The sequence below is a fragment of the Bombina bombina genome, chromosome 3, assembly GCF_027579735.1.
Source record: "Bombina bombina isolate aBomBom1 chromosome 3, aBomBom1.pri, whole genome shotgun sequence".
NCBI lineage: Eukaryota > Metazoa > Chordata > Amphibia > Anura > Bombinatoridae > Bombina > Bombina bombina.
The window spans coordinates 1,215,481,092-1,215,508,448 of record NC_069501.1 but is presented as its reverse complement, the minus strand read 5'-3'; the positions used below and the strand labels follow the sequence as shown (position 1 = coordinate 1,215,508,448).

General features: G+C 36.4%; 1 protein-coding gene across 3 annotated transcripts in view; it reads right to left on the bottom strand.

The window, feature by feature from the left end:
* TENM4 (teneurin transmembrane protein 4) overlaps positions 1 to 27,357 on the bottom strand; it is a 953,133-nt gene that overhangs the window by 369,619 nt on the left and 556,157 nt on the right. For 2 of the 3 annotated variants that reach the window (XM_053708672.1, XM_053708673.1), the window contains 3 exons: positions 26,891 to 27,137; positions 17,257 to 17,355; positions 11,836 to 12,071 (listed from right to left, as the gene is read on the bottom strand). In XM_053708672.1, coding sequence (XP_053564647.1) covers positions 11,836 to 12,071; positions 17,257 to 17,355; positions 26,891 to 27,137 — 582 coding nt within the window. The remainder of the gene's footprint in view (positions 1 to 11,835; positions 12,072 to 17,256; positions 17,356 to 26,890; positions 27,138 to 27,357) is intronic. The other variant, XM_053708674.1, reaches the window with a different exon arrangement.

Here is a 27,357-nt window from a genome sequence, read left to right as displayed (position 1 = left end):
CCTTTAATCTACAGGAAAGATTTAAAGGAAGTACGTAGTCAGGCAAACAGCTGATAGGCGTTCCTAATAGTCAACGTTATTGCAGGAACATCCTTTTAAATGGGGTGGGCTCTCTACCACCCTCTACAGGGTTGATTTCTGCTGCTGCTTCTTGTCTGCATAGCTTTCTTTATACAATACTGCACTTATACTTTTCTCAGTATATATAGCAGGCAAAAGCAGCCATTTCAAATGACAAATAAAGGCAAAGCTATTTGTAAACAGTCCCTTTAATGGCTTCACCCCTATGAGATCTGAAACTTGTTTTTACAGTTAGACACACTTAATTCTTTCATTATTATTTTTGCCAATTATTTGTTTCTGAAAATTGTGGTTTTCCTACTAGAACCTGAGAGAGATGTGTATGTTGCATGATTCAGAAAACTAATCATGCAATATTCTACACAATGCTCATGTATATATGTATGTCTGTCTGTCTGTACGGTTGTATGTATGTACGTATGGAAGTATGTATTGTATGTATGTTTGTATGTATTGTATGTATGTACGTACGTATGTATGTCTGTATGTACGTACATATGTCTGTCTGTATGTATTGTATGTCTGTCTGTATGTATTGTATGTCTGTATGTATTGTATGTCTGTACGTATTGTATGTCTGTACGTATGTATGTCTGTACGTATGTATGTCTGTACGTATGTATGTCTGTCTGTACGTATGTCTGTCTGTACGTATGTCTGTCTGTACGTATGTCTGTCTGTACGTATGTCTGTCTGTACGTATGTCTGTCTGTACGTATGTCTGTCTGTACGTATGTCTGTCTGTCTGTACGTATGTCTGTCTGTCTGTACGTATGTCTGTCTGTCTGTACGTATGTCTGTCTGTCTGTACGTATGTCTGTCTGTCTGTACGTATGTCTGTCTGTACGTATGGTTGTACGTATCGTTGTATAAATATTTAATAATATATGTATAATATAATAATATTATGTATATATATATATATATATATATATATATATATATATATATATATAAAAAACATATATATAATAATAATATATATTTAAGTACACAATATTATATTATACATATATTAAATATACTTATATAAATTGTATATCTACATGTGTGTATATATATATATATATATATATATATATATATATATATATACACACACACACATATACAGTACACACACACTATATATATATATATATATATATATATATATATATATATATATATATATATATATATATATATATATATATATATATATATTAAAAAAAATTGTGTGGGTGATGGAATGGTGATATAAATAACAATTATTTAAAAAAAACTGTCTGAGAGTGACTGAGACATACCTCATTGTTCTCAGTCCCTGCTTCAACTTCAATATTCAATGGATTATTGTTATTGCTTGGCTGGCAGCAAGTAACAAGTGGCACTATTCAATCTCACAGTCTATTCCCTTGGCTGGGCACTATTCTAATTTCTTGCTGGCTCAGCACAGCGGTCACAACACTCATTCTGGCCGCACTACTAGCATAGACTGACTGAAAGAGCGGGTCCTCTTGCTGTTGTGACGTCACGTGCGTGATCACGTGATCTCCGACAGTCTTACACACACTCACAGGCAGATGGCAGCACGGCAAAGGAGTTCGACCACAACTCCGCACTGACAGTCACTGTCCGCACACATCAGGATCAGATCCGATTAGCTGAGCGGAGCCTAAGGCTATGTCCGTTTTTTTCCAAATAAAATTACCGGACAGTAGCCTGAAATACCGAACAGTCCGGTCTAATAACGGACACCTGGCAACCCTACCTATGAATCTCTACAGTAGCACGCTCTAGAATGGTACATATATCTTTATAAGAAATGTGCTCTGGGGTTGCTAGCAGAGTCTTCAGGATAGCGTCCTAGTGTATGTAATAAAGATAACCCAGTACAAAATGTATTAAGGAAGATGTTATAGATCCACGTGTGAGGCCATGAAATTGTGGTGTCAGTGATGGGTCAGATAGGGGTAGCTAGGAGGCTTTATAGGTAGGGGGAACAGGAAGTGGGTTGGCTTTTTCATTGTACTAAAAATGCTTCCTTTATGTCCTCCCATGTTTTGATGGACTGGAGCCGCAGCCTTGGTGGCAAATGCTTGTCTGTTTGCTGGTTGGTAAATTATATGTGGGTTCCTCTTGGGGTGTGTGACCAGGGCTGGATTTATAATTAGACAAAATAGGCATATGCCTATAGGTGCCCTCCATAAAGCGCTTTCTATCATTTGTTAGCAGCAGTCATGTGCCTACTCTGACATCACAGATGATTTAGGTGGATGGAAACTAGCTGCTACCCACAATATAGAAAGCACACTTATTTATAATAAATAATATAAAAATCATTTATGTTCGAATAATTTCTGTACCATATTATTGATGTTATTATATGTTAAATAATATGATATGATTTTTTTTGTAGCCCCCACAAATAGAAGTATGTACCTATAAGCACAGGTGTGTTTTTAAGTTGGTAATGTGCCTGAATAATTTAATATATTTCAATTCATAAACTAAATACAGGATTTGCATTGCACCATCTCATACTTTTACCCATGATGAAAGTATGGGGTCCAGGGAGGTGCTGTTATTTCACTGCCATCAACCATCTTAGTTAAGGTCGCTGACACAGCGGTGAAAGGGGAGTGCTTCAGATACTGGTGCGTACAGGCACCTGGGCTGTAAATACGGCCCTGGGCGTGACCGGCTATCAAGCACTTTTCTTAATCATTTATTGTGGTCTTCATGTGTTATTTATTAATTCAAATGTTATTTATCAAACTGTTACTAAAGTAGCTGTAACTTTTTCAACCCAACCTCTGGTGTCCTTTGTCTTTTTAGTCGCTTATTTAAAGGAACATAAAACCAACATTTTTCTTTTCATGATTTAGTTAGAACATACAAATTTAAACAATTTTCTTTGTTTTCTTATTATCCATGGTTAAAAAGCAGGAAGGGAAGTTCAGGAGTGTGCACATGCCTGCAGCACTATATGGCAACAGTTTTGCAACATTGTTATACATTAGCAAGAGTACTAGATAGCAGCGCTATTTCCAATCATGTAGTGCCCCAGATGTGCACACTACCTCTTCAACAACGAATAACACGAGAACAAAGCAAATATGAGAATAGAAGTAAATTGGAAACTTTTTTTAAATTGTATTCTCTGTCTGAATCACAAAAGAAAAAAATGTGGGTTTCATGTCCCTTTAACGCATAAATTATAGCTATACAGATACCCAAGGACCAAGAAGGCAGAAATTTACATCTGAGGTTGATGGTTTTCTCTCCTGTGATTAGGACATTATCACCTACATTCAATATCTGGGTCGGGAGCTGTTTTTGACAGTGGCCAGACTGATGCTATTTCTTTATGTTCAGCACAAGTGAAATACAAGAGACTACACAATACTCTCACACAATTTAAAGAGACAATAAACACATTTCTGTTGTATTGCAATAAAATAACATATCAGCCAAGTCTAAATACTTTTACAACAAATATCTTGTTTGCTGCATTTGTTTTTCAATAGTCAAACTTTAACCATCATTTGTCTTATTTATAAGAGCTGATTTGGGCTTGAATCTGTAGACAAGGCTAGCCAAGGTCATTATATTAGTATAAGATGCACTGTTTTGCAGCTGTTATCAGCTAAAAATATGTAGCAGAGTTAGCCTTGGAAAGTCTGCGGTTTGGTACAAAATTACATGAAAAGGGGCAAAATAATGAAAATATATTGCAAAGCTGTTTCATTACACAAAACTATGCATTATATATATATATATATATATATATATATATATATATATATATATATATATATATATATAAATAAAACTTTTTAAGGTGTTTAATGTCCCTTTAATATCAAAAAGTTTGCTTAACAATGCAGCATTTAGCAAGATCTTATCAGCCGTTACATTTGATAGAGAGGTGCCCGTGGCCCAGATCTGTAATACTAATTTAACGCGGACAACGATCATTCGTATCGACTTCACAGTAGTCTGAATACCGTCTCTATTTACTGCGTGACAGGACGTAATTACACATGGAAAGGTTATTCATAATTTTTAAATGAGTTAATTAGTAAACTCAGCCAGCACTCCTTATTGCTGTAATTAATAATTGATTATGCAATAAATTAAACACAATTTTTCATCAAAATCTAATTAAATATCTTTTTTTTCCCCTCTAGTTGATGAGATCACTTAAGACTCATTGTTAAATCTGTTTGTGCAGAGCTGAACAGATTCATTTAAATTTTAATCATTCATAGTTCCTTTAAAAATTAGCAATTACAGTGTCTAATTGTAGCAGTTAAACTTGACCAGCAACACCAGTTATTCTGCAATCTCCTAAACAAGTTATATGGATTATTGAGCAAAAGTTCCCTGCATAGGTTAATGTAAGTTTATCCTCAAGTAAATCAGGACCAAAATAATGCAAGGCTAAAGACAGATTATATAGGGTTTGGTAAATTGACTACAACGCATGTGATAAATTGCTAATCTTGTTGGTCACTTCTTAATCAACGGAAGTCATATAGCAAACACCTTAAGAGTTTAAAGGGATATTCCGGCCAAAATTTAAATGCACATAGATAAATTACATATTTAAGTAGAAACAAATTTGCAATATATATGTATTGGCAAAAATGCGTCTAGTAAAAGTTATCACTGTTTTAGTGCTAACATTTTTCACTATATCTTTTCCCACATTTACAGGATATTTAGCTCTGGAAATTAAGGATTTTCTAATTCTCAGAACTGGAAATGCACACTCAAGACTTCACAAGGCTAACCTTGTTACATATATTCCCCCTATGAACGTCAGCAAAAAGTGGCTGCAAAACAATGCACTTTATACTAGACGCGCCTTCTGAAAGTGAAACATACCAAGATTTGGCGTTGCACAGATCTTAGTGTGTTGAACGTTCACAAGAAGAAATATGGCTTTGAAAAAGCGCAATTCCACTGACAGCTGCCTTCTCCCGCATTTGTAATGATAACAAAATGCTGAATGCACGTCACTACTTTATACTAACATAATGACCTAGATAGTCTTGTCTTCTGCAGACTCAAATCCTGATTGGCTCCTCCAAATGAGGTAAATGGGGAGGAGTTTGGCTTTATAACAAGACAACATAAATGTATTGTAATTAGAAGGTGTTTAGTATTACGTTAAACCAGACATTAAACACTAAATACATGCAAAAATTAGCCTGAGAATATGCAGATGTATATATATATATATATTTCTTACATTTTGAAAGAATAAGTACAAAGTTTTCGTGTTGCCACAATGTTGTAACCTCTTCTGAGGCCAGGTAGATGCAGTTATAAATAGGTGACAAGAGTATGCAGTCAATGACTGTGTGGAATAGTCTTTCATCAGGAAATGGAAAGCACACAATTGTCAGAATTAAATTACAGGAAAAGGGGACAAAATAAATAAAGTATATTGCACATGTTTTACTTCATATAATTAAACCATTTATATTACAATATTAAAATTTCAAGGCGTTTCCTGTTCTTCTATATAACAAAAACTTAAAAATGAAGAAAAATAAGATAATGTTAAAAAATGAACAAAAACATAATTTATGCTTACCTGATAAATTCCTTTCTTCTGTTGTGTGATCAGTCCACGGGTCATCATTACTTCTGGGATATTATCTGCTCCCCTACAGGAAGTGCAAGAGGATTCACCCAGCAGAGTTGCTATATAGCTCCTCCCCTCTACGTCACCTCCAGTCATTCGACCAAAGACCAACGAGAAAGGAGAAGCCAAGGGTGTAGTGGTGACTGAATTATAATTTAAAAAATATTTACCTGCCTTAAAAAACAGGGCGGGCCGTGGACTGATCACACAACAGAAGAAAGGAATTTATCAGGTAAGCATAAATTATGTTTTCTTCTGTTATGTGTGATCAGTCCACGGGTCATCATTACTTCTGGGATACCAATACCAAAGCAAAAGTACACGGATGACGGGAGGGATAGGCAGGCTCATTATACAGAAGGAACCACTGCCTGAAGAACCTTTCTCCCAAAAATAGCCTCCGAAGAAGCAAAAGTGTCAAATTTGTAAAATTTGGAAAAAGTATGAAGCGAAGACCAAGTTGCAGCCTTGCAAATCTGTTCAACAGAGGCCTCATTCTTAAAGGCCCAAGTGGAAGCCACAGCTCTAGTGGAATGAGCTGTAATTCTTTCAGGAGGCTGCTGTCCAGCAGTCTCATAGGCTAAACGTATTATGCTACGAAGCCAAAAAGAGAGAGAGGTAGCAGAAGCTTTTTGACCTCTCCTCTGTCCAGAATAAACGACAAACAGGGAAGAAGTTTGGCGAAAATCTTTAGTTGCCTGCAAGTAGAACTTGAGGGCACGAACTACATCCAGATTGTGTAGAAGACGTTCCTTCTTTGAAGAAGGATTTGGACACAAGGATGGAACAACAATCTCTTGATTGATATTTCTGTTAGAAACAACCTTAGGTAAGAACCCAGGTTTAGTACGCAGAACTACCTTGTCTGAGTGAAAGATCAGATAAGGAGAATCACAATGAAGGGCTGATAACTCAGAGACTCTTCGAGCCGAGGAAATAGCCATTAAAAATAGAACTTTCCAAGATAACAATTTTATATCAATGGAATGAAGGGGTTCAAACGGAACACCCTGTAAAACGTTAAGAACTAAGTTTAAACTCCATGGCGGAGCAACAGTTTTAAACACAGGCTTGATCCTAGCTAAAGCCTGACAAAAAGCCTGGATGTCTGAACTTTCTGACAGACGCCTGTGTAACAAGATGGACAGAGCTGAGATCTGTCCCTTTAATGAGCTAGCCGATAAACCCTTTTCTAAACCTTTTTGTAGAAAAGACAATATCCTAGGAATCCTAACCTTACTCCAGGAGTAATCTTTGGATTCACACCAGTATAGGTATTTACGCCATATTTTATGGTAAATCTTTCTGGTAACAGGCTTCCTAGCCTGTATCAGGGTATCAATAACCGACTCAGAAAAACCACGTTTTGATAAAATCAAGCGTTCAATTTCCAAGCAGTCAGCTTCAGAGAAGTTAGACTTTGATGTTTGAATGGACCCTGAATCAGAAGGTCCTGTCTTAGAGGTAGAGACCAAGGCGGACAGGATGACATGTCCACTAGATCTGCATACCAAGTCCTGCGCGGCCATGCAGGCGCTATTAGAATCACTGATGCTCTCTCCTGTTTGATTTTGGCAATCAATCGAGGAAGCAGCGGGAAGGGTGGAAACACATAAGCCATCCTGAAGTTCCAAGGTGCTGTCAAAGCATCTATCAGAACCGCTCCCGGATCCCTGGATCTGGATCCGTAGCGAGGAAGTTTGGCGTTCTGGCGAGACGCCATGAGATCTATCTCTGGTTTGCCCCAACGTCGAAGTATTTGGGCAAAGACCTCCGGATGAAGTTCCCACTCCCCCGGATGAAGAGTCTGGCGACTCAAGAAATCCGCCTCCCAGTTCTCCACTCCCGGGATGTGGATTGCTGACAGGTGGCAAGAGTGAGACTCTGCCCAGCGAATTATCTTTGATACTTCTATCATTGCTAGGGAGCTTCTTGTCCCTCCCTGATGGTTGATGTAAGCTACAGTCGTGATGTTGTCCGACTGAAACCTGATGAACCCCCGAGTCTTTAACTGGGGCCAAGCTAGAAGGGCATTGAGAACTGCTCTCAATTCCAGAATGTTTATTGGCAGGAGACTTTCCTCCTGACTCCATTGTCCCTGAGCCTTCAGAGAATTCCAGACAGCGCCCCAACCTAGAAGGCTGGCGTCTGTTGTTACGATTGTCCAGTCCGGCCTGCTGAACGGCATCCCCCTGGACAGATGTGGCCGAGAAAGCCACCATAGAAGAGAGTTTCTGGTCTCTTGATCCAGATTCAGAGTGGGGGACAAATCTGAGTAATCCCCATTCCACTGACTCAGCATGCACAATTGCAGCGGTCTGAGATGTAGGCGTGCAAAGGGTACTATGTCCATTGCTGCTACCATTAAGCCGATCACCTCCATGCATTGAGCTACTGACGGGAGTTGAATGGAATGAAGGACACGGCATACATTTAGAAGCTTTGTTAATCTGTCTTCTGTCAGATAAATCTTCATTTCTACAGAATCTATAAGAGTCCCCAAGAATGGAACTCTTGTGAGAGGCAAGAGAGAACTCTTCTTTTCGTTCACTTTCCATCCATGCGACCTTAGAAATGCCAGAACTAACTCTGTATGAGACTTGGCAGTTTGAAAGCTTGAAGCTTGTATCAGAATGTCGTCTAGGTACGGAGCTACCGAAATTCCTCGCGGTCTCAGAACCGCTAGAAGGGCACCCAGAACCTTTGTGAAGATTCTTGGAGCCGTAGCCAATCCGAATGGAAGGGCTACAAACTGGTAATGCCTGTCTAAAAAGGCAAACCTTAGATACCGGTAATGATCTTTGTGAATCGGTATGTGAAGGTAAGCATCCTTTAAATCCACTGTGGTCATGTATTGACCCTTTTGGATCATGGGTAAGATTGTCCGAATAGTTTCCATTTTGAACGATGGAACTCTTAGGAATTTGTTTAGGATCTTTAAATCCAAGATTGGCCTGAAAGTTCCCTCTTTTTTGGGAACCACAAACAGGTTTGAGTAAAAACCTTGTCCTTGTTCCGACCGCGGAACCGGATGGATCACTCCCATTAATAATAGATCTTGTACACAGCGTAGAAACGCGTCTTTCTTTATTTGGTTTGTTGACAACCTTGACAGATGAAATCTCCCTCTTGGGGGAGATAATTTGAAGTCTAGAAGGTATCCCTGAGATATGATCTCTAGCGCCCAGGGATCCTGGACATCTCTTGCCCAAGCCTGGGCGAAGAGAGAGAGTCTGCCCCCCACTAGATCCGGTCCCGGATCGGGGGCCCTCGGTTCATGCTGTCTTAGGGGCAGCAGCAGGTTTTCTGGCCTGCTTGCCCTTATTCCAGGACTGGTTAGGTTTCCAGCCTTGTCTGTAACGAGCAACAGCTCCTTCCTGTTTTGGTGCAGTGGAAGTTGATGCTGCACCTGCTTTGAAATTCCGAAAGGGACGAAAATTAGACTGTCTAGCCTTAGCTTTGGCTTTGTCTTGAGGTAGAGCGTGGCCCTTACCTCCTGTAATGTCAGCGATAATTTCTTTCAAACCGGGCCCAAATAAAGTTTGCCCCTTGAAAGGTATATTAAGTAATTTGGACTTAGAAGTTACATCAGCCGACCAGGATTTTAGCCACAGCGCCCTACGTGCCTGAATGGCGAATCCTGAATTCTTAGCCGTAAGTTTGGTTAAATGTACTACGGCCTCCGAAATGAATGAATTAGCTAGTTTAAGGACTCTAAGCCTGTCCGTAATGTCGTCCAGCGTAGCGGAACTAAGGTTCTCTTCCAGAGACTCAATCCAAAATGCTGCCGCAGCCGTAATCGGTGCGATGCATGCAAGGGGTTGCAATATAAAACCTTGTTGAACAAACATTTTCTTAAGGTAACCCTCTAATTTTTTATCCATAGGATCTGAAAAAGCACAGCTATCCTCCACCGGGATAGTGGTGCGCTTAGCTAAAGTAGAAACTGCTCCCTCCACCTTAGGGACCGTTTGCCATAAGTCCCGTGTGGTGGCGTCTATTGGAAACATCTTTCTAAATATTGGAGGGGGTGAGAACGGCACACCGGGTCTATCCCACTCCTTAGTAACAATTTCAGTTAATCTCTTAGGTATAGGAAAAACGTCAGTACTCGCCGGTACCGCAAAGTATTTATCCAACCTACACATTTTCTCTGGTATTGCAACAGTGTTACAATCGTTAAGAGCCGCTAAGACCTCCCCTAGTAATACACGGAGGTTTTCCAATTTAAATTTAAAATTTGAAATATCTGAATCCAATCTGCTTGGATCAGAACCGTCACCTACAGAATGAAGCTCTCCGTCCTCATGCTCTGCAAGCTGTGACGCAGTATCAGACATGGCCCTAGAATTATCAGCGCACTCTGTTCTCACCCCAGAGTGATCACGCTTGCCTCTTAGTTCTGGTAACTTAGCCAAAACTTCAGTCATAACAGTAGCCATATCTTGTAATGTTATCTGTAATGGCTGCCCAGATGTACCAGGCGCCATAATATCACGCACCTCCCGGGCGGGAGACGCAGGTACTGACACGTGAGGCGAGTTAGACGGCATAACTCTCCCCTCGCTGTTTGGTGAAATTTGTTCAATTTGTACAGATTGGCTTTTATTTAAAGTAGCATCAATACAGTTAGTACATAAATTTCTATTGGGCTCCACCTTGGCATTGGAACAAATGACACAGGTATCTTCCTCTGAATCAGACATGTTTAACACACTAGCAATAAACATGCAACTTGGTTACAATCTTATTTAACAAAAAACGTACTGTGCCTCAAAGAAGCACTAAACGATTAAATGACAGTTGAAATAATGAACTGAAAAAAACAGTTATAGCATCACTCTTTAAAAACAACACAACTTGTTAGCAAAGGTTTGTTCCCATTAGTAAAGTAACACTAATTAAATTTTAAACATAAAAATCACAGAGCAACGTTTTAAAACACAGTCACTACATAAGTCTCACAGCTCTGCTGAGAGAATCTACCTCCCTTCAAAGAAGTTTGAAGACCCCTGAGTTCTGTTAGAGATGAACCGGATCATGCAGAAAATACAAGAGTAACTGACTAGAAATTTTTGATGCGTAGCAAAGAGCGCCAAAAACGGCCCCTCCCCCCACACACAGCAGTGAGAGAGAAACGAAACTGTCATAATCAAAACAAGCAAACTGCCAAGTGGAAAAATAATGCCCAAATATTTATTCACTCAGTACCTCAGAAATGCAAACGATTCTACATTCCAGCAAAAACGTTTAACAAGAATTAAATACCTATTAAAAGGTTTAATGTACTTTTACAGAGTAATTCCGGTGAAATACCATCCCCAGAATACTGAAGTGTAGAGTATACATACATGTCATTATAACGGTATGGCAGGATTTTCTCATCAATTCCATTCAGAAAATAAAAACTGCTACATACCTCAATGCAGATTCAACTGCCCGCTGTCCCCTGATCTGAAGCTTTTACCTCCCTCAGATGGCCGAGAAACAGCAATATGATCTTAACTACTCCGGTTAAAATCATAAGAAAAACTCTGGTAGATTCTTCTTCAAACTCTGCCAGAGAAGTAATAACACGCTCCGGTGCTATTGTAAAATAACAAACTTTTGATTGAAGTTATAAAAACTAAGTATAATCACCATAGTCCTCTCACACCTCCTATCTAGTCTTTGGGTGCAAGAGAATGACTGGAGGTGACGTAGAGGGGAGGAGCTATATAGCAACTCTGCTGGGTGAATCCTCTTGCACTTCCTGTAGGGGAGCAGATAATATCCCAGAAGTAATGATGACCCGTGGACTGATCACACATAACAGAAGAAATAAAGAATAATAAAAGAAAAGATTAAAAAAACAAAATAAATAAGATACAATAAAAAAAGAAAGACAAAGATAAAAAAAAAAGTCAAAAGCAAAATAAATGAGAGAAGAATGGAAGGGAAGGAAGGAGGTTAGCAATCAGAGAGAGACAAGGAAGGGATTATTGCATATTCTGTATTATAGCTACTAAGATAATGAATCTGTCTCATAATGGGCTCCTAATCTGTACCATAACTATGTGTATTTGACATAGGACAATGTTAATATATTTATTGTAGGAAAATGATAATCTTACCAATGAAATATGCCAGGAGGATCACCAGGGTGACCGAGATAATAATGGCACTGAGAGCGGCGCATTTCCAGTTGCAATATTTAGATGTCTTCTTCAGGTTGAAGGCTGGTCTGGAGAAAGTGCTACGGGGGAGCGGTCTGGGAGGCGGGGAGTAGACCGTGCTGGAGGTCAGGGGGTAGCCTGGGGAGGTGGTACAAAAGAGGGGAGACGTGCCTCCGGGCTTAAAAAGGAAATGCCTACAGGAAACGAGAAAGATCAGATCAGTCTCCCAACTACTCAACAAATAGCGAAGGATTCAGTAAAAATAAGGGACACAAAATGAGAATGCCATGCAACACAGTGATGGCTCCTTTTTATGCAACAAAGCCTAGGCCAACAGTACAACTATGTCAGGAGATGGGAATACACCACTCTGCAAGTCTTATATTTACCTTCATTTTATAGTAAGGGTCAAACACGCAGAGCTTTATTATGGTTATTCCAATCCATATGAAAGCTCAGTTATTGGACTTGGTTCTAATGCTCAGGAGGTTGCTAAGGGGCCTTTCTGAAGGTGAGGCCCATGTTCAAAATGTATAAAGCTTCTGTTCACCGACATTTCCTACAGATTCGTTAGTGAACCTAACATTAACATCTATGATTAAATGAAGTATCTAATACATAAAGGGCCATTAGGATTGAAATATTACATGCTCTAATGTGTAAGAAGCAGAAGTACCACTCAGAACCTGCAGAGTACTGCTAGTCCAGAGAAGAAACTGTCACTGATCCAATCAGCAGCACTGGGTCCCGCGGCTAGCATTACTGATTGGATCAGCGGCAGTTTCCGCTTGGGTCCAGCAGTGCTCTGAGGGTCCAGAACAGTACTTCTAATATTTGGTTAACACCTTTGCAGGGGTTAATGACATTGAGGAGTAACATCACTAATCTTAAAATTACATACAAATTAGAGCATGTCATTTTTCAATTATAATGCCCCTGTAAATTTTGAAGATATAAGTGTAAAGTATTAGTTTCTATAAAGTTATTGGTGTTACAATGTTGAAACCTAGGTTTACTTGTATCTATCTTGTCAATAAATAAAACAGTGTGTGAACCATGGCTGTATGGACATCCTGTTAGCCTTGTTTGCACACTCTCTTTAATTGATTGCTTTATATGTTTACCTAATTATCATAAACAGAAAAAAATACTCTAAAAAAACATTTCAACATGTTTTGTTTTTTTTAAGAAACTGTGGAATTAAGAAAAACAACAATTTTTAGAGTTTAATTAGAGGAAATTGGGACAAAATAAATAATGAAAGAATATCAAAAAGTTTGTTTACTTCACATAATTAAACATTTTATATTACACTGTTAAAATGTCCCTTTTTAATTATTGTAATTAGATGGTTTTGATCATTATTAAATGCAAAATTTCTAAAAATTATACAAGGAAAAAATAAGAAAATAACGCCGAGTCCCATAGTATTTATAATCCTCAGTTTATTGGGTCACATTTAAATGGTTATTTTATAATGTTTTGTTCTGTGTTCCTTTATAAAACGCTGTCATACTTGAGGAGGTAGGTCCCCATCTACAAACATGTATTTCCTATTACCTTCAGTATCAATTTAATTAATTTTACATTAAAAACAGTTAAATGCTAGAAATCTAAATACTCACTCAGCATCACTGTATTCTATAGCATGATCATTTTAGAAAACAAATAAGTCTTATGTCTTACAGGGCTGGAAAAACTCACTAGTGTTAGTTATAAAAACTCATGCATGTGATAGCTGTATACATTTAAAATAAATATTAGTGACTTACCCCCCCCCCTCAAAAAAAAAAAAAAAAATCCAGCCCCGATTAACATTTTAAATAAATATTATTTAATAGCACTGTCAAGAGGAAATAAATCACATTTTACAATTACAATTTCAGTGCTTGCACCCTTTCATGCCATGCTTACTAAGTATGCATTTTCTTTTGTGAGTTTGCTTTGGAAAGTGACTTTTAGCGAATAACTACTTTGTAAAAATGGTGATCAAGGTTTTAACAAAAGTAGCAGGCTAGTTTATCAGACCAAAATCAAAATATGTTATATCTAAATTTGGCATAAATGGGTAGTTAATATAATGGGTATATTTGTAGTAGCTACAGCTCAGTGTAAAGCAGGGACATTAAATATATGTGGGGAGGGGGTACTTGGTATCAAAGCCCCTTTTGTTCCTCAAAGCAGATAAAATAGATCTTTGTTAGCTCTGTGCAATTTTTAATGTTCGTCCAATATTTTTAGTTGAGCATCTTCCACATGAGAGCACGTCTGTATTTCCAGCTATTTTCTGTAAAAATACTGTATTTTAAACTGTTCCAAGAGACATATTTGTCTTTCTAATCCTATTGTAAAATCAATGGCTCATCAAATGTGTTCAAAATCTAGGAGCCAAACCATAAATTTAGAAGCCAATAACAATGAGGGGTAAAAAGGATCCAGCTGCTCCAAGCTTAATTTGAGGCGCCACCAGTGTCTTGGCGACTCTAAACTTTGTTACATTGCTTTAAAACAGGGCTCAACAAACCATGTGGCCGCAAAATATTACGCAATGACACCCTGAGGTCCATTTTCATCAGCACATCCTTTGCTTTCCATAGAATATCCAGACCGCTGATTTGTTTCAGAAAACAGTATTTTTGCAGAAAAGAGATGTTTATATATAAATGTAATGTTATCTAGTGCTGGTCTTGCGTTAATAAAAAAAAGATGTCGTTATGGTGCAAACAGACTTAAATCATTCATATAATACTGAACCATTACCTGCAATGGACCTAATAAAACATAAAAGAGATTATGTGCAGTGACCTATGTGGTCACCAAACCGGAAAAAACTAACATTTATGTGTCTAGCTTAATATGAATTAAGACCATAGATAAAATAAATAATAATAATAATAATAATAATAATAATAATAGTAGTAGTAGTAGTAATAATAGTAGTAGAAATAAATAACATTTTCGATGCTGGAAAATATTTATGTCATATTACACACTTTTGGGAATATTCAAAAATGTGATGTATAATATACTCAGCTGTGTACCTCCTACTAATGAATGCTTATTGGCTGCTGGTAGAAATTAGTACAAAGTCTGCCAGCCAATGAGCTTTAGTAGGAGCTTCACAACTGACATTTATAAATTACGTTTACATTTCTTTAAAGGGGCAGTAAAGTCATAATCAGACTTTTAATGATTCAGATAGAGAATGCAATTTTGAACAACTTTCCAATTTACTTCTATTATCAAATTAGCTTTGTTCTTTTGATATCCTTTGTTTACAGTAGGCCAAGGTAGGCTGATAGGAGCATAGCAGCGTTTGCATGTCTTTAGCAGCAGTGTTTGCTACTACGTATAACATTGCTATAAACACTGCTGCAAAACCCACTGCCAGATTGCTAAAGACACATGCACGCTCCTGAGCTCACTTAGGATTACTCTTTAACAATGGATACCAAGAGAACTAAGCAAAATTGATAATAGAAGTAAATTGGAAAGTTGTTTGAAATCTTGTGCTTTATCCAATCCATTTAAATTAAATTTTGACTTTAATGTCCCTTTAAACAGCGTTTGTCATATTCTTATAATAAATAAATATATATATATATATATATATATATATATATATATATATATATATATATATAAAAACCTGCCCTTTCGTACAGATCACAGACAATTTCTGAGTACCCTGTACATTGAAAGGAACATAAACGTGCAAACAAAATACTCTATGTTACAGTTTTTTATTATTGTACTATTGTTTGCTATAACTACTGTTTATGTATTAAATCCCTTTTCATGAGCTATACTAGTTATAAAGTCAGCTCCAGACCAACAAAACAATACTGGGAGCTAGCTGAGTGCATCTGGTGAGCCAAGGACAAGAGACACACGTGTGTAGCCACAAATTACTAGCTAGCTCCCAGTATTTTATTGCTACTTTGAAGCTGATACACCAATTAGAGATTTTAAATCATAAAGCAAAAGACTGCCACACAAAAACAACAAAATAAAGTAAGACCCATCAAGAGTAATGGCAAGCCAGCTATGCGCTTCTAGTAGGCAGGTAAGGGTATCAGTACATAGGCTATACTTAAAATAATAATAAAAACAAATGGAACCAGGTGTAATATTATAACCCCTATTTATTTATTTTATTTTAATTTTTAAATACAAAGCAGTGAAAATGTTTAGGTGCCAACACATACACGATCTCCTGCCAATATACATGTAACTTTCTATAGCAGTGTTTCCCAAATATTGCTCAATTACACCCTTGGGCAACTTGCCCATGCAGGGAGGTGCTATATATAGATTATCTCTGATCTTCTGCAGGGAATAAAGATCAGCACCATAGGTGTGTGGCATCAGGCTGGTATTTTATGGACACAAATGAAGGTTCTACGTATAGGTAATACAGACATATACAAATTTAGGTTTGAGAGGGGCTGTGACTAAATTTGAAGAAATCTATTTGGAAAATGATCATTTTAGATGAGTAGTAAAGAGTAATAAATCTCTGTTGACATCATTTTTGGAAACAGAAGTAATTAGGGTAATTATTTTGACTAACAGATTTTTATTAAGAAAAGGTGGGCAACCGAGGTATCAACAGAGCTACAGAACACACTAGTGGTTTATAAATCAAACATAATTATAATAATAATGTAAGTATTTTGGGTTCTAGGCAAGTGTTTTGAGTAGTTTTATGCGACAGGTTAGGGATTGTAGAATCATAGAGAGTTTTATAAGAGGGACATGGGAAATAGGGGCCTTTGGGCAGGAACAATGGCTGTAGAGACCAATGTAAAAGTTGTATGGAACAGACAACGGTTATTGGGTTTCTGTGGAGGAATTTTATGTGGGCAAAGGATATGGAGACTAAGGGAGGAGGTTTATGTGATGTTTAGGGATTATGAGTCCCTTGGTAAGAGTTTTATGGGACAGGCAAGAGTTGTAGAAACCTAGAGATTATGATGTCCCTGAGGTGGGGTTTTATGGGTCTGACAGTGGTTGTGGGGTCCCTGGGGATTAGTTTTATTACTGGGATTGAGAGATCCTATAGGTATTAAGAGTACAATAAATTTAGATGAGGACTTGTGAAGGTGTTAAGGGTCCCATTGATGGATTTTGGTTTGTGAAATTCTATGAAATACCTTAAACCATTTATCGAAGACTGAATTAGTTTGAGAAACACATTTTATAGATAATAGTTACTAATCGCTTCTTCAAGCTTTATTTGAATGTACTATTGGCATATACATTGTACCGGCAATCAGGAAACTCAATGACAGAATAAACCATAGAATCTGGAAAGCTAAGTGAACAAGGGAATGATTTCATGCATATGTAGCACAATTAATAGGATGTGAAACATACCCATCATTGTATGCACCGTCATGTCGGGAAGTGGTGAGAATGTCCATCTCTATGAAGTTGTCCTGCAATGTCTCTAGGAATGTCTGCTTTGCTATGTTTCTACACACAGATGGAAACATGAATGAAGGCCGTGAGTCATGCATCAAATGAAGTGAGATCTTCCCAAACTAATTAGTCTCAGTGTTTTTGTGCATGATGTTAGAATGACGTGCGCTACCAGTGACAGTGAAGTTATTGCTCACATGCCGTAGGAGACGCGCTTCTTCACTTTAACAAAAACACTTTTAGAAACACAATCAACAACTTAAATGCATATGCAAAGCAACATTGAAGTGAAACTAAAAACGTAATATACAGAACAGAGCACATTGGAAGAAATACTTTGGGTTTAATGCCGCATTTTTTGTTGCCAGGGAAAAAAATCAATTTTAAAAGCACTTTGTAATACACAATGCAAAGTAAAACAACATTTTAATAATTTATTTTGACTCCCTTTCCAATAACTTAACTCTGATAATTAATAGTTCTCCAATAATTGGTATTGGAAATGTATATAGCTGGATTCACCCTGCCACATATCTAATATCTCCCTAATAGGCCCCAAGAGAGATTATCAGACAAGAAACTGCAAAACTATTCAGTTTTTGCTAACAAAATGACAGTAGCTAGCTGTTGGGCTCTTCCACATAAGGCAAGCGGTGGGTAAAGATTGGCTATTAAAAAACAATTGCAACAGACAAGATGTTAATACAATACATTGTTTTTGCACTCACCAAGTATGTTAATTTGTTGCAAGACAGCAGAATTAATTAATTAACGATACTATGGCGAGCCAAATACTATCCTTTTATATTAATACTTTAGGGCAGGAGTTGGCAAATATAGTTCAAATTTAGGTGCACACAAAAAATGTAAACATCTGGCCACACACTTTTTAGGATTAAGATCCGTTTGTTAGTCATATATGTAGCCCAAAAAGTTAGAAGGCAAAACTAAAACTTTAAGAGCAATGGTTCCCTGGATCTCCTAGATTTATCAACCCCTGTTCTATAAGATATGGCATTGCAGATCCCCTGCAATTAGTTAGTAAGTACTGTATATGTTTTTTCTACTCGTTACATTTGATTTATACCGTAATAAACTGCCTCTATAAAACTGTCTACAGACTTTCAGAGCTACAATCTCACAGATCCCTCTCTTTTTCTCTCACTGATACTCATGTACTTCCTTTTGCATGTACACTCAGTTCTAACCGTATGCACATACTGAAGATATGAAACACAGATGCAGCACAGCATATTTCCCCTAGAACTTCATAGTCTGGGAATGTGGGAATGACCCTGACAGTTTGGGTTCCATTTGTGTGTCCGGTGTGTATGTGAGAGAGAGAAAGAGTGTGTGTGTGTGAGAGAGAGTGAGAGAGTATATGTGTGTGTGTGTGTGAGTGAGAGTGTATGTGTGAGAGAGAGAAAATGTGTGTGTGCGAAAGAGTGTGAGTGAGAGTATGTGTGTGAGAGAGAGAGAGTGAGTATGTGTGTGAGTGTGAGAGAGAGAGAGTGTATGTGTGTGTGTGAGAGAGAATGTGTGTGTGTGAGAAAGTGTGAGCGAGAGTATGTGTGTGTGTGAGAGAGAAAGTGTGCGTGTGTGAGAGAGTATGTGTGAGAGTATGTGTGTGTAAGAGTATGTGTGAGAGTGTGAGCAAGTGTGAGAGTAGTGTGAGAGTGTGAGCAAGTGTGAGAGTATGTGTGTGTAAGAGTATGTGTGAGAGTGTGAGAGCAAGTGTGTGTAAGAGTATGTGTGTGAAAGAGTGAGAGTGTGCGAGCGAGTGCGAGATAGAGTGTGAATATCTACGTCTGAGTTTGTTTTTATGTGCTTTATATATATATATATATATATATATATATATATATATATATATATATATATATATATATATATATATAAAGTATATATTATATATAGATACATAGTGTGTACTCTGCAAGATTGTTCTGGTTTTGACTGAACTAAAGGTGGCAACCCTATTCATAGCTCAATGCAGAATTTAATCGTCTGTACTGACCAAACGCCCCCATTCAGACGATCAGCTAACACAGAAGTGGTGTACATCTGATGGCAATTTGCAGGCTGATACCAAACACAGGTGCTTTTATTAGAGGCGGATAACTAAACTCCCCATAGGACTCTATAACCAAATATACGCAGCATTTGACTGGCTGAATGGGCAAAGCCTCTAAACTCATTAAATGTCCATACTCGGTGGGTGGTCTTAGGCACAGTGATTAACAAATGTTAAGAACCCAAACTATTTTTTCTTAATGTACTCTATTCAAAGCATGAATATGCTACAGTTACTTTCATGTCATTTTAGCATAAACAAGTCATATTTGCATCTATACATATCTTATAAATAAATTATAGTGTTAATAAAATGAAAAAAGAAGAAGTTTTCATTACTCATCACCACAAGGCTAATCCAAACATTATAGGGCAAAACAAAACAGAGTACCTGAACAGTTCATCAAATTTAAATATATATATTAGGAAAACAAATTTGCTACAAATATTAAAGGATTGTGCAAGTTAAAATTAAACATTTATAATTCAGATATGTGCAATTTAAAACAACTTTCCAAGTTACATTTATCAAATTCACCTCTTTTTTTTTTCTTTCTTAGTATCATTTTATTAAAATGTAGCTCCTTTCTATAAAAGTATACTGAGGTAGGGTCCAAAGTGTGCACGTGTCTTGACCACTATATAGCAGCAGTGTATGAAACAATAATATTGCCAGCTGGGTGTCATTATGAAGTAGCTGGGTTGGGGCAGTATAATACTTTGCAAAATTATAACATTTTCTGTTATTTATAAATGTTACCTAAGCTATCCAAAGTAGAAATTAATTGCATCATTTAACATTAATTGCTATATTGATAATTTGTGCTACATTGAAAGAAATTATATTAGTTTACATTTTTGCCGGCTGGTCAGAAAAATCAGCCAGGTGGTGTGCCTATTACATAGGTCTTTGGGAGAACACTGCAATAGTATTTAAGACACATCAGTCCGAGCCTACCTCACTCAGTATGCTGTGAAGAAAAGGAGCTAACTTCAACAAATGTAGCAAAGTGAAATAGGAATATTTGAAAATAGAATGAATACAATTAAAACAAAAAAAATCTAATTTATTTCTATTTGAATCAATAAACTAAAGAGTCTCTGTACTGTAAAATGGATTTCCCCTTAATGTGTTTACAATGACTTCTTATACCAGGTGCAGAGTATAACATGTATTGGAAATGGCACCTTTAGGTTTATTTTTGTATATGTAGTAGCTGCCTCTGCTAGTTGAAACCACAACACACTAAGAGCAGACCTCATTAGATTATTTCTCTATATTTACACAAGAATAATCCTTATTTTATCTCTCACTGTATACACAGGAAGATCAAAACTTAGAGAACAATGGAAAAATAACATTTTGGTAACTCTCTCCCACTCAACCCCTCATCTTTCTTGTTTGCATATATTTTCTATAACCAGTACTTAAGTAATTACATTTTCAGTATAGGTGGGAATACAATAGGCAAAAGCTGCAAATTCAAAAGACCAAATAAAGATAAAGGAGTTATTTGTAAACAAATTAATACACTCCAGCAAGTAAAATTAATCATTTGGAACACATTAAAAAGGAGACAAAATTACAGTGCACTATCCCCTCAATTTTGACTTCCAGGTCCATTTAAAGAACTATTTTATACAGTATAAAATAAACCTAGTGCACAACAAAAATAAATATTTTGCTCCAATCAGATACAGCTATGCACCCTCCTGTGTTTGTACTCGACTAGACAAAAGTAGCACCACTGCTCGTAACTGTTTTCATCATTTCATGTTTAGAGAAAAGGTTTAAAAATACTGCATTGTTGAAGCAAATTTTAGTATACAAACATTTTCATCTTTATTTTGTTCTAATAGTAGAAATATAAATGTGTTTTACAGCCATCTATTAATAAGTTATGCCCTTGTTATGTAGTGCAAGTCAAAGCAGCCTCACAATAAAGATATTTAAGGAATGTTTGATGGCATAAGAGGGCAGTTAGGTTCAGGATCCGTAATTATTGCACGCTTCAATATTGCTTTTTTTGGGTCAATGAACTCTTTAGATAGATGGAAGAAAATACTTGTTCTGTAATTACTTGTAAGCGCTGTCTTTTTACTGGAAGATAGTGAGGGGAGAATATGTAATCATGGAGTAAGAACCATGTGTTATTAAATAAACCATGAATTGTTCCTAGTACATTAAACGCAGTGTATTTATATTTCATTTTTAACAAGCCACCACAGTACGCAAGTGCCACAGTAGATATATTTGCAGGTTTCGGCGAGTAAATCAGCCTAAATGTATGTGTATATAATACAAACACATACATACAAGGGGGAAATATCACTACAGTGTACTGGTCACTGTAAAAAATAAATAAATAATGTATTAAAGGAAATTAGTTTTGCTGTTGAGGATGCTCAGTAACGTTATTTTTGTATTTCTCATTCCTGGTGTGTCTTCGATAAATTATCAACAAAACAGGGAGCATTACCAAACCGCTGTACCTTCACAACCTACATATATTATCAACATACTCTTCTGTTTCATTAATATTTTTTTTTTGTATATTGTTACCATCTATTTTCTAATGTATACTTTTCTCCTTCCAGAGTTTTTTTTTTGAATATATATTTTTTAATCTTATGAAAAATTAGAGTAGTCAACGTTTTAACTTCATACACAAATTCACAGTGTTCCCGATGATCCATTTTACCTGCTGGAGTACATTAAATTGTTTACAAATCTCTCCTTAGCCTTTATATCGGCATTTGAAATAACTGATTTAGCTTGTGCTATTCCTACCTATACTGAAAGTTTCTATGCCTAGGTATAGGTTATTGAAAAATTATGTAAACACAGCCAGGAGAAGAAATTACACTCACACTGGGAGGTATAAGAGATAAAGCTCTGAAATGTTAATTTTCAATTGTTTTTTCTAAGTATTGTACAGAGACAAAGATAAGAAAGGGAAGCATAAGAGCAATAAGAAAACAAGATCTGATCTGTCAGCAAGCCAAGCCTATTTTGATGAGCTGTGGTTTCATAGAGCAAATCCAGCTATTTATTTTGCAAAAATAAGCTTAAATGAGCAATTTCTCATACATTTTATATGCTGCAGCTGGTATAACAAGTCATTGGGGAACGCATTCAGGGAAAAACAATTCTACAGTGAACTGTCCCTTTAAAGGGACAGTCTACTCCAGAATTGTTATTGTTTAAAAAGATAGATAATCCCTTTATTACCCATTCCCCTGCTTTGCACAACCAATACTGCTATATTAATATACTTTTTACTTCTGTGATTACCTTGTATCTAAGCCTCTGCAAACTGCCCCCTTATTTCAGTTCTTTTGACAGACTTGCATTTAGCCAATCAGTCCCCTCTGATTTGTAACCCCACGGGCGTGAGCACAATGTTATCTATATGGCACACATGAACTAATGCCCTCTAGCTGTGAAAAATGCCCAAATGCATTGAAATAAGGACTTAGAAATTAGCATATGAGCCTACCTAGGTTTAGCTTTCAACAAAGAATACCAATAGAACAAAGCAAATTTGATGATAAAAGTGAATTGGAAAGTTGTTTAAAATTGCATGCCCTATCTGATTTATGAAAGTTTAATTTTGACTAGACTGTCCCTTCAATCTCATAAGAAACCTGTCAAACATCTTAGGATGGAGAAAAGTCCACAGTACATAGATACATGGTTAAAAAATACATTCTACTTTTTTTTTTTAAAATGTAAATTCATTTCTTATTCCAGTTGCTTGGAATTCCTTATATAGAAAAATCTAAAACACAACAAATACACTAGAAAAAAAACGAAAGAAAAAAAAAAAACAATAAATGTATTTTGTTAGTCCACATCTAGATTAAAATGTCTAACAAAAATAAATAAAAATTAAAAATATAATCAAGAATACATCAAACTTTTTTTTTTTATAGAAATGCATCATCCATGTCCGCAGAAATAATGATCTCCAGTTCTGACCTGTGGTCATTAGTTTAGTAATATATATGCTCAACATAATTGCCTAATTAGAGAAAATGAGCCCAGTCACTTTTTTTGATTAATGCGTTATATTAAATGTCAGATTCAGTTACTGGTCAATGAGCAGTTCTGAATGTAATCTGCAACACTGTTTGCTCGCTAATTATACATAAGGCAAGAAAGAAATGAACAGTAAAGTTTTACACTGCAGAACATTTAAAATACTTCAATTAAGTTAGAGGGTGGTGGATTCATGGAATAAACTTCCAGTACAGGTGGTAAACACAGAGACTGCAAAATAATTAAACAATACCTGGGACATGCATAAGGCATGATTAAGGGCATGTGTGTCTGAAGCGTCATACATTTATCTGTCTGTATGCTTTAATAAACAGTTGCACAATTTATAGTGCTGTGGACTTAGCACTTTTTTGGGACATGCATAAGGCTATCCTTAGAAAAAGTAATGTAATATGGGTAGACTTGATGGGCCTTTTTGGTTCTTATTAACGTCAAATTCTATGTTTCTAGAACATTAAAAGGATATCAAAATCTTTTTTTTTTATTTCATTCAAAAGAGAGTATTGCAAAACAAATACAATTGGTTTGTATATGTTCTGTTGCTTACTAAAATCACATTTTCTTGTCATGTTTATGGAATTGTATACATCTACCAATACAGATTTGTGAATTAACCCTCAGTAACCAATAAGAGATTGCTCCCTAGGAAACAGCTATTCACTTACTTGCATGCCGTGTTTAACTACTGCTCTTTCGTATGCATAACATATGCACGTTAAAGGGACATGCTAAAGCAAATATTCATTACTATTAATTTGTTAGAGCATTTAATGTTTGCATTACTGATCACAAAAGAGTTAAACACAAAAAAAACTGCAAACTTTGCATCTCCCACGCAGGATACGGCCTGCGAGTCAACCAGGAGCGTCAGTCATATGAAGCCACCAATCACTGGTTGTTTTCTGAATGGGAGCTGCAATGCTTGTGCCTTACAAAAAAATGTTACCTTTTTCCTTAACTGTGTTGAGCAGGGTAAGATAATAACTTCACCCTTGAAATTCAGTGTGTTTGCAAATATTCAAATCAGACCCCGGGATACAAATACCTGTATCAGAAATGTACCATTTGATAGGACATTAAATGCAAAACTTAAAGGGATATTAAGCCCACATTTTCTCTTTCATGATTCAGATAGAGCATACAATTTTAAGCAACTTTCTAATTTACTCCTATTATCAATTTTCTTCATTCTCTTGCTATCTTTATTTGAAAAAGCATGAATCTAAGCTTAGGAGCTGGACCATTTTTGGCTCAGCACCTGGGTTGTGCTTGCTGATTGGTGGCTAAATGTACCCACCAATCAGCAAGCACTATCCAGGGTGCTGAACCAAAAATGCAAATTGATAATATGAGTAAATTAGAAAGTTGCTGCTCTATCTGAATCGTGAAAGAAAAAAAATGTGGGCTTGGTATCCCTTTAAAGGGACATGAAACCCCAAAATTTTCTTTCATGATTCAGATAGAGGATACAGTTTTAAACAACTTTCCAATGTACTTCTAATATTTAATTTGCTTCATTTTCTTGATCTCCTTTATTGAAGGAGCAGTAATGCATTACTAGGTAATGCATTAGCTAGCTGAAAGCCAAAGACAAAAGGCATATATGTGCAGCCCCCAATCAGTAGCTTCTGACCCTACCTAGGTATGCTTTTCAACAAAGGATACAAACAGAACTAAACAAATTAGATTATTTGAATAAACGGGAAAGTTGTTTGAAATTGCACGTTCTATCTGAATCATGAAAAAAAAATGGGTTTCATGTCCCTTTAAATGACCAGTCAATACAGTTTAACTGAAAACTCAACAAATGCTATTAGAAAAGGCAATAAAATAATCCTCAGAATTACAAATCAATAGATTTTTTTTTTCTGGAAAATTTCAAACTTACTTTAATTTTCTCCACCTCCTTTGTATCATGTGACCGCTATTAGCCAATCACATATTTATACTTTGTGAACTCTTGCACATGCTCAGTAGGAGCTGTGCCTGAGAAAGTGTGCATATAAAAAGATTGTGCTCATGTTTATAATAGAAATATATTGAAACATTTTTTATTTTTTTTAAACGGCATGCTCTGAATCATGAAATTTTAATTTTGACGTTAGTGTCCCTTTAATTTTCTATAAAATACATAGTAATATATTTATTTATTTCAGGAGAAAAGCGCACTCCAAAGGTTGGAAATATGTTTTGATCTTTTGCAGCACCCAAGGCTTTACTTAGAATGGTCTGGAGTGCACTCTGCTTCTGTTATATTTTATATATATATAAAACACATTTTAAATGTAAATCTTGTGGATTGGTTAATCTGTGCAGGAGTTAATTTATATGTGTCCCTAATTAGCCACAGCGAAGGTGATAAGTTGAAGGGATAGTAAAGTTCAAATTAAACTTTCATGATTCAGATGGGGCATGTCATTTTAAACAACTTTCTAATTTACTTTTATCATCAAATGTACTTTGTTCTCTTGGTATTCTTAGTTGAAAGCTAAACCTAGGTAGGCTCATATACTAATTTCTAAGTCCTTGAAGGCCGCCTCTTATCTGAATGCATTTGACCGTTTTTCATAGCTAGAAGGCATTAGTTCATGTGTTTCATACATTGTGCTCATGCAGATGGAATTATTTAAAGTCAGCCTGAAATGCAAGTCTGTCAAAAGATCTGAGATAAGGAGGCAGTCTGCAGAAGCAGTCTGCAGAAGAGGTAAAAAGTGTATTAATATAACTGTTGGTTATGCAAAACTGAGGAATTGTCAATAAAGGGATTATCTATCTTTTTAAACAATAACAATTTTGGTGTTTACTATCCCTTTAAGAAACACTAAAAAAATAATATCCCTCTGTTGTGTTATAAGCACTGACAGAATTGGCCTTAAAAAAAAAAAAAAAAATCTAAAAAAAGATGCCCTGGAAACCCTGAAAACTATAGATAAAATGTAATGTCAGAAAAATTAAAGGGACATTACATTCTTAACATGTATATGACAGAAAATAGCTTTTTTAGATGAAAAAGTTCAATAAAAGGTGTTTTATTTTGTAACTAACGAGTAGTACATCAACACACACATCTGGTTCGAAGGATAGAGGCTCACTGGCTAATTAGGAAGGATCCCATGACTCTATTGGTTGACAGTAATAAACCCCCCAAGTATAAAAACAAAAATATACATTTGTTTTGTTTTTTTTAAGACAGGGTTTTTTTTTTAATGCAATACATGTTAAAATGAGATGCACCAAAAAATGTCTTTGATGTCCCTTTAAATAGATGGATTAGGGTTAGTGCACCAAAAAAATGTCAAGACCCTCATGACCAAAAAAACACTGTTACAGATATTACTCTGACAAGGAAGAAACTGATAAATATTTTGAGAGTCATTCCCTCGTGGTGAGAGAAAGCCATTTTTATTCCTTACCAAAAAAAAAAAAAAAATGGGCTTCTTTCCTAACAGTTACCTGGTCTCCAGGGGGATGTTACTGTTGAGGAGCCAGCTGTCCTGAGCATGGAGGGGCTCTGGGACTCCCCCTGGTGGCTCTCCTGACAAAGAGTGATCCGTGGGGGCGGGACTAGGGTTGCTACGTGGGGTGAAATTTCCCCTGTTCAGGGAGTTGATGGAAGCTGCATGGTGAGGGTTGGAACTGTGTGACAATGGCGGTGGAGGCGTCCTTAGTCTTAAATGGTTTTGCAGACCCAGTGGCAGATCTGGAAATAAAAGAAAAACAAAGTTTAGCTATTTAGCAGTTTTAGAAATATTCCAGCATGTCTATGAAATATAATGAGAACATCTACAGTGTCTTAAATGTATGTATGGATTTTATAAGCACTCAGATACAGAAGTCATAACACTCAGCTATCAATGTGTGTATGAAAAATCTATCTTGGTCGTCTTAAAGTGATGTAAACGCTCCCCTTTTTAAAATCA